At 38.2% G+C, this 13,884-nt stretch overlaps 1 protein-coding gene across 2 annotated transcripts; it reads left to right on the top strand.

The window, feature by feature from the left end:
* Positions 1-1,605: 1,605 nt before the first annotated feature.
* Positions 1,606-13,608, top strand: ESM1 (endothelial cell specific molecule 1). Of its 2 annotated transcripts, none has more exons than XM_038402959.2 (3): positions 1,606-2,803; positions 9,869-10,024; positions 11,356-13,608. In XM_038402959.2, exons 1-3 carry the CDS (start codon positions 2,503-2,505, stop codon positions 11,454-11,456), a joined length of 558 nt encoding a protein of 185 aa, XP_038258887.1. In that variant the 5' UTR covers positions 1,606-2,502; the 3' UTR covers positions 11,457-13,608. The 2 variants fall into 2 exon arrangements, with proteins under 2 accessions (XP_038258887.1, XP_043370325.1); XM_043514390.1 differs by having other exon boundaries at positions 2,048-2,713.
* Positions 13,609-13,884: the final 276 nt, after the last annotated feature.

The following is a 13,884-nucleotide window of genomic DNA, read 5'->3' as shown; positions in this document are numbered from 1 at the left end:
GGCCAAATTCTCTGCTGTTATCTATTGGTATCTCTCCATTGCAATCAGTGGAGCTGTGCCAATTTACACTCACAAAGATTTTGTCCCTGATGCTTATGGATTTGCTTTTAAATGAGATGTGTATAGTCCTGAATCTACTGGTGAGACAGACCTGAGCTAGTGTATTTAAAGAAGCACTTGTAAATGGAGCTTCTGTTTTGTGTTATTGTGAAGCTTATAAGACAGACACGTCACAAGTTCAAATCTTGTGTGCTGTCTGAAATCCCTCACTGCAAGTGTAATAGCTTCTTGGGCATGTGGTACATATATTCCCATTATACCATCTTTAAAATGTATTGCTGTCTGTCTACTTCTTATTGTGTTAAAAATGAACAGCAAAATACAGATATGAAAAGACCAGGAGCAGAATGTTAAAAGACTCAGAGCATCATCAGAATTAGAGATAGGAAAAAATATTATGTTCTCTATCCCCTATTCTTGCCAATGTAAGATTTCTCCTTAAAAGGCTGAATGGAGATTTGGATACACACTTCAAAATCAGGTGTATCTTCATAACTAATAAATTTGTTAGTCTCTAAGGTGCCACAAGTATTCCTTTTCTTTTTGCTTCATAACATAGATAACCTTTGGGGTTTTTATAAAATTGTACAGAAAATCTTACAAGAACTAGCTTTCCTAAATGATTCCTAGTACTCCCTGCTTCTGGTTGAGCCAGAAATTGTACCATCTTGACAGTTCTTGTGTTAGTCCTGTTGGCAGCTGGAAGAGCAAGATGCACAAAAGTGAAAAATAATGAGAAGCGAAGTTAACCAAATCTTTCTGCGGCTCAGAAGAGTGGGGTGAGTTTTTGGGTGAAAGTTTATGTGAGGGGGAATGTTCTTCTTCTATTTACTGAATCAGTTTTGCATATCCCTGCCTCAGAGACTCAGATTCATCCACTCCAAGAGCTGTCCTGCTCTGAACAAGACATACTCCCTTCAATTTTCTCAGTCTTATCTACTAAGTTGCAACATTCAGCATTTAATGTTTTTTCTTAACCATTGCAAAGTTACAAAACATCTAGAAATTTGGGGCATTGAAAGGTCCTATTCTATGCTATTCTGTTCTGCACTGCACTCTATCACTGTAGTATCTGAGTGCCTTAAGCAATGTGACTAACAGCTGTCATGTGTTTGCTCTCTCATCATCTCTCCTGGGGGGAGAAGTATGTGTACTGGAGTGTTTTGGTTTGGAATTTTTGTTATATATATACCCACACCCACATGTTGCTATATGTTTGTGTTAGAGAAGACAAGGTTAACAACATAGAAGGATAGTGGCCACATACAGAGTTAGGGCTCGATCCTGTTCCAATTAACTTTGATGGCAGCAGGATTTGGGCCTTAGAGGTTTGTTTAGTGATTATACTGATTTTTAACTCTTCTGGAGATTTTTCCTTTGCATCAGAATGTTTCTATCCCTCTGCTGATTCATCTAGCTTACTGAGTTGCTGGCCTGTTTGCCATTTCTTGTCATAGCTCTGACAGTTGGAATAAACCTCAAACTAGGGGATGAGTAAGGACTTTGGGCCTAATTCTCCTATCAGCTACCCTAGTGGGACTCAGGAGTTTGGGCCTGTGTAGACAGTGATGGTGAGGGACTGAGCTTTTCCCTGTGACCGTTAGGTAATTTTAGGAAATGAAATTGATCATTTTCTGAAGTTTCTGGAGAGGGACCTACAAAATACTGACTTCTGTCTGTCTCATTTCATAGGTTTAGCATTGATCTTTGAATGAAAAATATATCTTTCTAACTAAATGCTGATGAAACTGGTCTTTTGTTTTTATGAGTATCCGTTTAGTGCAAAGCAACAAAAGTATCACTCCCATTTTTGGCTCTTATGTTAGCTAAAGGGCATAATCACATTTTCTTCTTTGAAGTAGCCATTCACTTACTTATTGAGGAGAAAGCAAGGACTTATTTTTTAAAATGAGCTTTCTTCAGCACTGGTACAGTTGGACATGATTTTTCACCTGGCCTCAGGAACACTATTTGTAGGACAAAGCGGTTCTTTAAGTGATATGCTCAGCATCAGAACAATTCCTGTCCTGAAAGAAGGTATGTAACCTACTGAATTTTTTTGTTTTTTGTTTTTGGCAGACGTCCTTGAGCATTTGAGACGGATGTGAGAGCGTTTTTAGTCCTCATGCAAACAACAACTAAACATAACAGATTACATCAGCTCAGGCTTTTCAATTCCGGATGGCAGCAGAGTGCTAATCCAACCTTCATCCTGGATTTCACAAACTAAAACAAGGGAGGCTGGCAGGAGGACAGCACTGTCGGATGAGGGAAATTGACGACGGCGAAGCATGTGGGCAACACACTTTATAAAGCTCATAAACTTGTAGGCTGATGTGCAGCTACTACTTTGGATTCCTCATTGCTGCTTCCCTCAGCACAAAACCACAAGGCTGAACATTAAACCTGCTCTTTGGAACTGAGCGTTTATCACTGTGAGACATGAAGAGCTTCCTGTTTTTCACCATCCTCCTGGTACCAGTGCACATCGGAACTGCATGGAGTGCAAAATATGCAGTAGATTGCCCTGAATCTTGTGACAGTAATGTGTGTAAAAGTACTTTGCGCTGTAAGCGAACAGTGCTTGACGACTGTGGCTGTTGCAGAGTCTGTGCAGCAGCCCTGGGGGAGACTTGCTACCGCACTGTCTCAGGTATGGATGGTGTCAAATGTGGGCCTGGGCTGAAGTGCCAGTTTTACACTGAGGAGGATGACTTTGGTGATGAATTTGGTATCTGCAAAGGTAAACAATATTCACTTGCATGCATCTACTACCTAAATTTATTGCTGGCATCCTGCTTGCAGAAAGTTAAAATTTAAAAGTTGGATTTTTCATTTCAAACAATAATATTATCCTTTGCAAAGAGGAGAGTGAAAAAATATCCTCTCATATTAAAAGAGCTTCTATTTCCGCTGTTTAAGGGTATTTAAAATGAAAATCTCTCTTCAAATTGGATTGGGAGATTTGTGAAGAAATATTTTGGTGGATTGAAACTTGGAAGGCCTGGGTACTAGTCTTGGCACTGCCACTGATTGGTTGTGGAAATGTAGACAAATTTTAAAAGCCCTAGTCCTGCAAGTAGATCGATGCTAGTGGATCTCTGAACTTGCATGGAGCTTCACTGGGCTTTGCACAGACATAGAGGTCCCCCCATGCATTGTAACTTGCAGGATCAGGTCTTGACATCTCCACCAATAAAATGGGAACAATAGTACTACTTTACCTCACAGGGGTGTTGTGAGGAGTAATTCATTAGTGTGTATGAGGTACTCAGAAATGTATGAGGATCCTTAGTTTAAACAGTCTCATAGCATGACTATCAGTAAAAGATCTCAGGGGCCAAAGTCATCATTGATGTAATTTCACTGGCTTCAATAAGGTTATACCAGGAATGAAATGGCCCTGGGATTTCTAAAATCATCTGAATGATCAATATGCAATAACATTTTACCGGTGGAACCTGCACATTGATTTCCTTAAGTACAGAGCAGAATGGTATCCCTTCATCAAATACATACACCAGTCACATTAAATAGGAGATTTTCTTAAATGAGAAAAAGTATTAAACTAATGAAAATTATGATGTACAAATTCCAAATAAAGTAAATAAATAACCTAATAGGGCACAAATGCAGTGAGTCAGTGTCTACCAAGAATTTCTTTGCCAGTGAAATTTGTAGATACAGACTTTTGTAGATACAGAAAGAAATGAGTTATGGCCAGATCCTGCAAAAACACATGTAAATGGATTCACATATAATACATACATGTAATACACAGGGAAAGTTACTCCCATGCATGCTTGAGGAGGAAGCTTTTCATGTTTAAATGATTCCCAACCCAGTTTTATTTTCATAGACTATAAGTTTATGGTCTAAAGATCCTAGTTTAGGTGCAGTCAACTGTAAAAATGTATGTTACTGAGTTGATTGATGCTAGTTGATTTTTTGTTTATTGATTGGATTGTAGTGCAAAATACCATCTATAATTTATACAAAAAATACTTAAAATGAGTATATACTTTTGCTTGCTCATGAAAAGTTCTTTGTAATTGTACATTTAAGAATGGGTAAAAAGAAATGCTGAGGAACAGAAGTTCTGAATCTCTGGAGCAGGATGAGGTTATGCCACTGCTAGAATATGTAGGAACTCAGGGTGAAATCTTGGCCCCACTGAGACCAATGAAAATACTCCCATTGACTTCAAAAGAGTCAGTATTTCACCCTTAGTTTTAAAACAATACTCAGGAGCTCTTTTCCCGTATATTCCTTTGTGCGATGTTGTATGAGTCTCATTCCTAATGCACTTTTTTCTCCTTCATCTCATCCTCTGACATAGTACGGTCTCCTTTTAGCCATTTGTGAATTTTAATATGGAAAGTATAGTGCTGAACAGTTATTGTACCGGTGACTGTTGGTAGGTTTGGTAGCAGATCATACTGCTAGCAGATGGGGAGATTTAAATATTTAAAATATATCATGGGAATCAGGATTCCTGGGTTCTGTCCTAAACTGTATCATTGACTCACTTTACAAACTGGTAATCTGAGGCTAAGTCACTTGTCCAAGATTCAAAGTGTTAACCAATCTTTGTAAAGTTCTTGGAGATCCTTAGATAAAAAGTGTTATGACAGTACATGGTATCATTATTATTATGATTTTAATACCAAATTAGAATAAATTGCCCAGAGACCTGATGCTTTGCCCTTTTACTAGGTACTGTTGTTTTCATATTTTTGTTATTTTTGTCATAGTGAAGGCCTGATCCTGCTCCCACTGAAGTCAGTGGGAGTTTTGCAATTGACTTCAGTGACAGCAGGATCAGGCTTTTATTGTGCATAAAATTCTAACAGTTAACAGAAAAAATTACTCCAATTTCTCAGGCCATTAAAACCTGGACAAAAAATTGATAAACTCATAGATTATTCCAATATGGACTTGTGTGTGTTTATTATTATATTCTATATAAACTCCTATACCTCCCTCATCACTGCAGTATCTGAGCACCTTCCAGTAGTGCATTAAGCAGTATGCCTAATATCTGTCATATCTGTTTATTCTTTCATCTTCTCCCTTAGATGAGAACTGTGTGAGCAGTGTTTGCTTTTGGTGGGGTTTTATTGTTGTTTTAGTTGTACACTGCTACGTGTGTGTCACAGTTCAAGACATCTGCACCTGTATTCCCCCTCAGTGATCCACTGAGGGCACCCACTCTAGGCTCCCGGCTCCTCAGCTGTCACCTCTCTTGGGTAGAGACCCATGTCTCTCTCTCTCCTGACCAGGGTTTGTCCCAGGCTGCAGTTTCCTGCCTACACTGTAATATTTCCAGCAAGCCAGACAGCCTAAACAGGCCAACATCTGCACTTTGCTTTCTCTTTGAAGGCTATGAACAGCTGTAATTGCCAGCACTTATACGTTACTACACAGCTCTTTATAAGAAAACACGTTTATTTTTAAGGTGAAAGCCTTACAGAGAAAACATTAAAAACAATCAAAGTTCCTATATCCTTGCCAAAACCTTACTAGAGGTCACTCATCAGTCTTATGGGGTTTTGCTAGGCTGCAGTCCTTCCAACTCTTCTCTCAAAGGATTGGAGTCCCCCTTTGGACAGAAGATCCTGTTCCTTTGCTCAATCAGAAATAAGGCCCCAATTTAAACTCAGTCATTTCTCCAAAAGTCCTTTCTTTGTCTGTTGGCCTCTGGAGAATCTAGTTTGAACTAGTATTTGCGAGTCTCCCTGGAGATGGTACTTCTGTGTGGAGGGATTACAACATGGCTGATTTGCTTTAATCATCGCCCACTGTTTTTAGTTCCTGGAGGTGCTGTGGTAGCCTTCCCGCAATGCAGCAGCACACAATTATACACAAGCCATTCATTTAAAACCATGGACCCCTAAGATACTTCATGGGGTTGTAATATTTGTCAGATGTCCCCCATCAAGAAGTTATATACAATCTTGACCCACAGTAATACATAAACTCAGTACCATGAGGTCTTTCAGGAATATTGCAGGAAACTGCCATATCTGTCACAGTGTTTATGTTAGAGAAGGCAGGTTGAAGAAGTGCCTCTTGCACTTGGAGCAGAAGGTGGCAAGGTTTGTGATGGTCTTTATGTGCTGTGGAAGTTTGTTCCACAGTCTCAGACTGACCCCGGAGAAAGCTCTGTCTCTTGTACAGATGAGCCTTTCCCCTATCATAGAAAGTTCCATTGTGCATGAGGTCATCCTGGAGCATTAGGCAACCTTTAAGATATGCTGGGCCCAGGCCATTGAGCCCCTTGAAGATAAGAATTGAGACCTGAGTATGTTTGCTCATAAATGGGAAGCTTAGTTTAGGGTGGTAGTTGGTTAGAAACAATGTATCCAGGTTTCAGAGTAGCAGCCGTGTTAGTCTGTATCTGCAAAAAGAAAAGGAGGACTTGTGGCACCTTAGAGACTAACAATTTTATTTGAGCATAAGCTTTTGTGAGCTACAGCTCACTTTGCATCCGATGAAGTGAGCTGTAGCTCACGAAAGCTTATGCTCAAATAAATTTTAGTCTCTAAGGTGCCACAAGTACTCCTGTTCTTTTTAATGTATCCAGGGTGAATTTCTTTCTTTTTTAAAAAAACTTTTTAATAAGGCAAACTTACAATAAATCATTAACATACTGCATCATACATTATTTATTACTTGTTCAGGATCAAATTAATGTTAGAAGAATGTGTCTAAAGATTCTGACTTCTTGTCTGGAAGAATATGCTAAAAAAGGGTGAGCAAATTTCTAAATACCTGTCCTCTTTTTGTCACTTTCACATTTGGTCCATCACCAGGACAGTCCCTATTTTACTATATGACAATTCCATAAGAGGAGAAGTCACATATTTTCAATAAAGTGCAATACAAAGTGTTGCTGCTAACTATAAAAAATAAATTAATTTGTTGTTCTGTTTAAAATGTTGATCCTTTTCCGGAGCATTAGGCAAGCAGGTCAGGGGATCTTTAGGAAGCTGGCATTTTGTCATAAGATGAATTTCTTCAATAATTTCCTCCCAAAACCTTCTTTTGGGACATAACCACCACATGTGCAAGTATCTTGCCCTTACCCCACAACCCCTCCAACGGAACATTTCTCTAGTAGCAAAAATATGCTGGATATTAATTGGAGTCAAATGACATCCATGCAGTAATTTATAAAAATTTTCTGAGCTACTCATATTGCAGATGTATATCCGCTGTCCCACATAAATCCTTCACCCATCTTTTCATCTGGGTTATTTTCTTAACATCTTTTCCAATCAAAATTTTACATATTTTACAAATTAAACCTTTTGTTCCAGCTTGCTCCTGGGTGAGCTTCTCAAATGTTGTTAAAGGTCTAGATAGAGCCGGCATGTATCTGGATTTCACAATAAAATGTTTGACTTTAAATATCAACAATTTAGGATCTTTACATTACTGCATATTTCCTTGTATAATTCAAATCAGAATCCAGGAGCAGCTGTCCAAACTGAGTCATCTCAGCTCCTCCCCACAACAAATACTCCCTTTGATATTTCTTGGGGATAAATTCCTGACTAATGAAAGTAGTTGAAGAAGCGGGCCCATGCTGAATTTCAAACTATTGCATGTTGGAAGGAGGAAAGGAAGATTCCATCTCTGAATGAGGTGTTGGCACCAGTTAGTTGCTCATGGCTGTCTTTCACAAGGCAGGAAGGGCATGGGTCAGATTCACAACAAGTCTTGGACTGAGATTCCTTTACAGTGTCCAGTACTTCTTTAGAAGTGAATGTTCTGCACTCCGGACATGCAAGGGGCTCTTTGTTGGCTGGCATGGGGGGAGCAGATACATGCTGTTTAAGAAGCCTTGTCAAATGAGCCTGAGCTTTTCAGCAAAGTAGGATGATCATTCTTCACAGCACTTGGTGCTGGATTTTCTTGTGGGTTGTAGGCACTCAGGATTGACGAAGAGGTTTACCATGCTGGATAGCTCCTTTGGGCAGGATTTGGCAGCTTCAGTGGAGGCTGATAGGAACTACAAGAAGGATGTGGAAAAATTTGGAAAGAGTCCAGTGGAGAGCAACAAAAATGATTAGGGGGCTGGAGCACATGACATATGAGGAGAGGCTGAGGGAACTGGGATTATTTAGTCTGCGGAAGAGAAGAATGAGGGTGGATTTGATAGCTGCTTTTAACTACCTGAAAGGGGGTTCCAAAGAAGATGGATCTAGACTGTTCTCAGTGGTAGTAAGGAGTAATGGCCCCAAGTTGCAGTGGGGGAGGTTTAGGTTGAATGTTAGGAAAAACTTTTTCATTAGGAGGGTGGTGAAGCACTGGAATGCGTTACCTAGGGAGGTGGGTGAATCTCCTTCCTTAGAGGTTTTTAAGGTCAGGCTTGACAAAGCCCTGGCTGGGAAAATTTAGTTGGGGATTGGTCCTGCTTTGAGCAGGGGATTGGACTAGATGACCTCCTGAGGTCCCTTCCAACCTTGATATTCTATGATTCTATGAACATGGCAGCCTTTATTTAGAATACATTTTGCATTTATTGTCTGAGGATTAACCCTTCTAAAGTTACTAGAGTATAAACATTTATGTTGAACAAAGGTGCAACCTGTATCTCTCTAGTTTTATTTCTTCATAAATAGTAGTAAATGGCACTTTAATATTGGCAGAGACTAAAGGGAAAAGAATAATCAAGGTATGAAATTCAGTTTTCTAGACTTTGACTAAATCTTTTAGAAGCTAGTATCTAAGCCTCCCTTTGAAATAAGGATGTAAAGCTCAGCATTCTTTGCAGTAGTGCTGTTAGTTTACATAACATACATTTTGGTCTCTTGGTGTGTCTAGTTTTTTTAAAATTCTTTTCACTCTGCCTATTGCTCTGTGTTGTTTTGATCAGCGTTTTACATTTATTACTAGTGTTTTAATTAGTATGAGGTTTTCAAATATGAACATAAATCAAAATTTGACCTGGTTGAAGCTTTCAGAAAATTTTATCCTGGGTATGAAACTTCATTCATAAATAATAAATACTTTTTAAATTTGTCAATCTGTATTAGGGGTAAAATTCCCCCCCTACAGAAAGCTGAAGTAAATGGATTCTTCATGGGCAAACTACAGGGGAGTTAAGGTTAGGAATTGTTGCTTAACCTAAGGACAGGGTATGACAGTGCTAATAGACCCATAGCCACGATTCCAACCTCTGGTCTTGAACAAGATTGCCCCAAAATCTTAATACAGCCTCACCAGAGGCTGCAAATTAATTATAAATTTACATAAATTAATATTGAGCCTGGACTGTAAGTTTAAGAAACTCTGAAGTATTCCAGTTGTTACGAGAGATAATTTGTGCAAAATGGATTAAAGAAAACATCAGATAGTGCATATATTTTAAACTATACATCCAGTATAAATGCATACTTATCCTCAACATTTACATTGTCTTTAATTTGCAGTATAATGCTACAAGTACTTCAGGGAAATGTTAATCAGGATACATTTTTAAATAAAATTGTGATTATTGCACATACTATTGGGGATGAAAGATGTATAATGGAAAATAAAGAATAAACATAATCAATAATAAATGGAAACTATTTGAAACAAAAGTTGGCATTTCAGCATGCTTAAATCCCAATGAAAGTTCTTTTACTTTTAAGAACATATGCAGACAAGATATTAAGAAAACTAATAGCAAACCACTACTGGAAGGCATTCAGATACTACAGTGATGAGTGCAATAAAAGAACTCAGCATAGAATAGGAATTGCACCTTTTGGGATTACTTTTGGTATATAAGGCTTTCGAATTTGTCTTCTTTCAGAGTGTCCTTATGGTACCTATGGAATGGAATGCAGAAAAACTTGCAACTGCCAGTCTGGTATATGCGACAGAGTAACTGGAAAGTGTTTGAAGTTCCCATTTTTCCAACTTTCTGCTTCAAGGCCACCAAACAGACGAAAATTAATTTCACATACAGGTAAGACTTGATGGGGCACTTCATTTTAATTGCTCAACCAGCACATTGTATATGTGTACACTGATGATGCTATGCAAATAAGTAATAATGCATGTTTTATTTTTCCCCACTGAGAGCTCACAGTAATGTTTTACAAAGCTTGCTACAGACAAAGAATTACATATAGGTGCATCTACATTAGGAAAAAGGGTGTAACATAGTAAATAAAATGTGTTTAAATCCTAGTTTGGAAAAGTCAGTTTGTAGTTTTGGCATGTATAAGCAGGTTAAGGTAAATTGTGGGGAGAAGGAGTAGGCCAGGTTTACCTCACCAGCTAATGTGTGAAAATAATAATAGCCTTGTCCACACATGTGTTAGCTAACACCTGGTAATAAAATCACCTTTTTTCCCAGTGAAGACCATGCTTTAGTGAACTTTACATGCTCTTTAATTCCACAGCAAACTGCTTTTTGCGTCATATTAGCTAAATTGCTCATCACTACACATCACATGGGAAAACTACTTTGAAATAATAAATTAACTGAGATTTAAAATTGAAAATGATTTTTTTTATAGTTACAGGCATTTATTCTATTTCAAGATTATACATTTAGCTAAACCTACTTACATCAGATGTTTCCAGAGTTTTAAAGATTTACTGGGGATACAGGTGTATTTGGTGGGAGGAAGGAGAGATATATCTTTGAGATACCCTGTTCTCATGAGCTTCCCATTTCTGTTTTCTCACCTATCTTTGATACAGATGTCTTGCAGACCCAAAGTTTGAAGTAAATGGGAGCTTTATCTTGGTTTTAATGTGTCCAGGGTTTCACCCAGACCTTGAAACCTCTAATATTCACTCAGCACTCTCACTCACTCAGAGACAGACCAATTAATGACAGTAACAATATTCATAATAGTTCATATGAGGATCTCAAAGGATTTTGCTTAATATTAATGAAGCTTCATGAGTCAGGTACATACTGTAGGCCAAATCCACAGCTAATGTGACCAGTATAAATTCACCTATTTTCATCAGCTAATGATCTAGCCCCGGTTGTTGTTATCAAGACACAGAGAGGTTAAGCAACTTGCCCAAGCTCGCACAAGAAGTCTGGGTCAGAGCTGAGAACTGAACCTAGATCTCCTGGTTCTCTGTCCAGTGCTTATTAGATCACACATCTTACAGGCTATAATTTTGGGGAAATAATGTAACTAGATGACATGTAACATGGATTATCAACAGAGATTTTTCAAAAAAGTGTTTTCTAGTCTAGAGATGTAGATGTATAAAAACATTATATTTAACCCAATTTATGTGATATTCACTTCTTTTTTTTTTAACTTTCAGAGAATGACATGGCATCGGGGGATGGTAACTCTGTAAAGGAGGAATTTGTCAAAGAGAAAGTAATTAGCTCTCCAGTAATGAAATGGTTAAATCCTCGCTGATATTTACTTACATTGGTAGGACTTTCAAACGACTGCATTTCTCACACATTATTGAATATGCAACAACACACTTTAAAAACAAAGTACATCTATAGCATATGAAAATGTAACCTCTGAAGACCAATTGTGATTCTGTGCATCATCAGAAAAAATGTTTACTTACAAAATAGACTGTACAGTTTATATGATTTTTTATATTTGTTTTGATAAGTATTTCAACACTGAAATGTATTATGGATTGCTGACTGTATAGTCATATTGAAAACCAGTACCTCTCCCCACCAGCATTTGAACAATGTGTAAGGGTCCATTCCTGCATTTCCCATGCAAGAAAATTCCTGTTGAATTCAATGGATGTTTTGTGTGAGTAAAAGCTGCTGACGTGGAGCCAACGTTAGGGTGATGCAAGTTGACAAAAGCTTGGAAAGGCAGAGTTAAAAACTGATGTCCTTGACTCACACCAGCAAGAATAATACTAATGTAAAGGGCACAATGGTGTGAATTCAATAAATCAACCTTAACTATTAATATTTTGGCTTTTGTTAGTTTTGTGACAATTAACAAGATGTAAACATTACTTTAAGCCAGTGGTTCTCAAACTGTTGGTTGGGACCCCATTTTAATGGGGTTGCCAGGCCAGCATTAGACTTGCTGCGAGCCTGGGTTGAAGCCCAAGCCCGAGCTCCACCCCGATCCGGGGCATCGGGACTCGGGCTCTGGCCCCCTAACCCCCACCCAGGGTGGCGGGGCTTGAGCTCCAGCCCCGTCTCCCCCCACCTGTGGCAGCGGGGCTCGGGATCTAACCCCCACACTTCCCCTCCCCAGGTCACATAGTAATTTTGTTGTCAGAAGGGGGTCGTGAGGCAATGAAGTTTGAAAACCGCTGCTTTAAACTCATCATTTGAACTTATACAATGTGCATTACTTACCTGACATTATGTAAAAACACATACAGTATTAAAGTATATTCCCAAGGGTGGCTTTTGTGTTCAATAGTCTGCAATGGCCCTGAAGAAGTACTGGAGTATCAGCATAAATATGCATTATAAATAATCCATGTCAGAGATTCTGGAGACTCTAGGATACCTTAGTGCCTAATTCTTCATCCCCTTCTTAGTGCCTAAACTTTCATCCCCTTAAGGGGTTGTAGGAGTGGCCAATTACTCAATCAGTCCATATTTGGTTATGTATCAATATGGCATAAAACATCATAATGTTTATATAGGCACACCTTAAAACCTTCTTATATAATAGCCATTACTGCCCTTGCGCAGAAACCCATTTGTAAAAATCAATACTTTGTGGTTTTTACTTAAAAAAAGAAAAAGACACAGATCCTTAGATAGTGTAAGTTAATCTAGCTCTATTTAAATCAAAGGAACTACTTTGATTTACATATCTGAGGATCTAGCTCATAAAATAAATGGGTCTAATTGGAGACCCAGTCTGGTTTCCATTGAAATTAATGGTAGTTTTGTTATTAACTTCAGTGGGAGAAAGTGCAGGCCATCCTAATGGTAATTTGGTGTAGGATCTGAAAACGTATGTAAAAGAACCCAATAAAAGAAACCCGAAATGGTTTCAGGGTTATTAGGGACTGATCACAGCCTATTAAAGTCAACCTGAGTCTTTCCATTGACTACAATGGATTTTGCATTAGGCCCTAAAAGAACAAAAATTATATTACAACAGGGAATGTCTACAAATTAAAAGCGGTTAAATGGACAACAGTCAGAAAAAGAAACAGAAAACCATGGCTGACAAACAACACCTTTTAGACTGGGCTAAATTGTTGTGATTGAAGTAGGATTTTAATGGAAGTGCTGTCACAATCACAACTACAGTGGCACAAACAGTACCTCTGTAAAATGCTGTATTGGTTTGAAACATTTACAAGCATAAGGGCTGATCCTGTGGCTACTGATGTCAGTGACAATTTCTACATTGACTTCAATGGGAACAGGGTCAGAGCCATATTCTTTATTGGGCCAGATAAAGTTATTTAAATGTCTTAAATACTTACATGCTTTTTTTTGTTATTTCCTACAGTGTCATGAATGACCTTATGGATTCTTGAATGTAAATTTAATAAGCTGGTTGGTTTTAAAAAAGTATATGTTTATTATTGTTCAATAAATCCCCTATAAAACCATTTTTTTGTGTCTGTCCATGAATCAGACTGTAAAATTGATGTTGATGGTATAGCTACTGCAGGTGCAGCAAAGAAACTGAATATTATTGCCAAAATTCTGCTTCCAGATTCACACAGATTATATCAACTCTGAGAGGGTTTAATTCTAGTTAGAAAATAGGCAGGGGGAGGAGTTTGTAAATATTTTACAAAATGTTTTCCCCTCATTTTTTGTCAAATTTATGAAATTGCTTGAAATTTCCCCAGAGCTCTAGTTGCAACTAACCCCATAAACCA

This window comes from Dermochelys coriacea, chromosome 5 (assembly GCF_009764565.3).
Source record: "Dermochelys coriacea isolate rDerCor1 chromosome 5, rDerCor1.pri.v4, whole genome shotgun sequence".
NCBI lineage: Eukaryota > Metazoa > Chordata > Testudines > Dermochelyidae > Dermochelys > Dermochelys coriacea.
The sequence above is the reverse complement of the archived record's forward strand: the minus strand, read 5'-3'. Positions and strand labels throughout refer to the sequence as shown.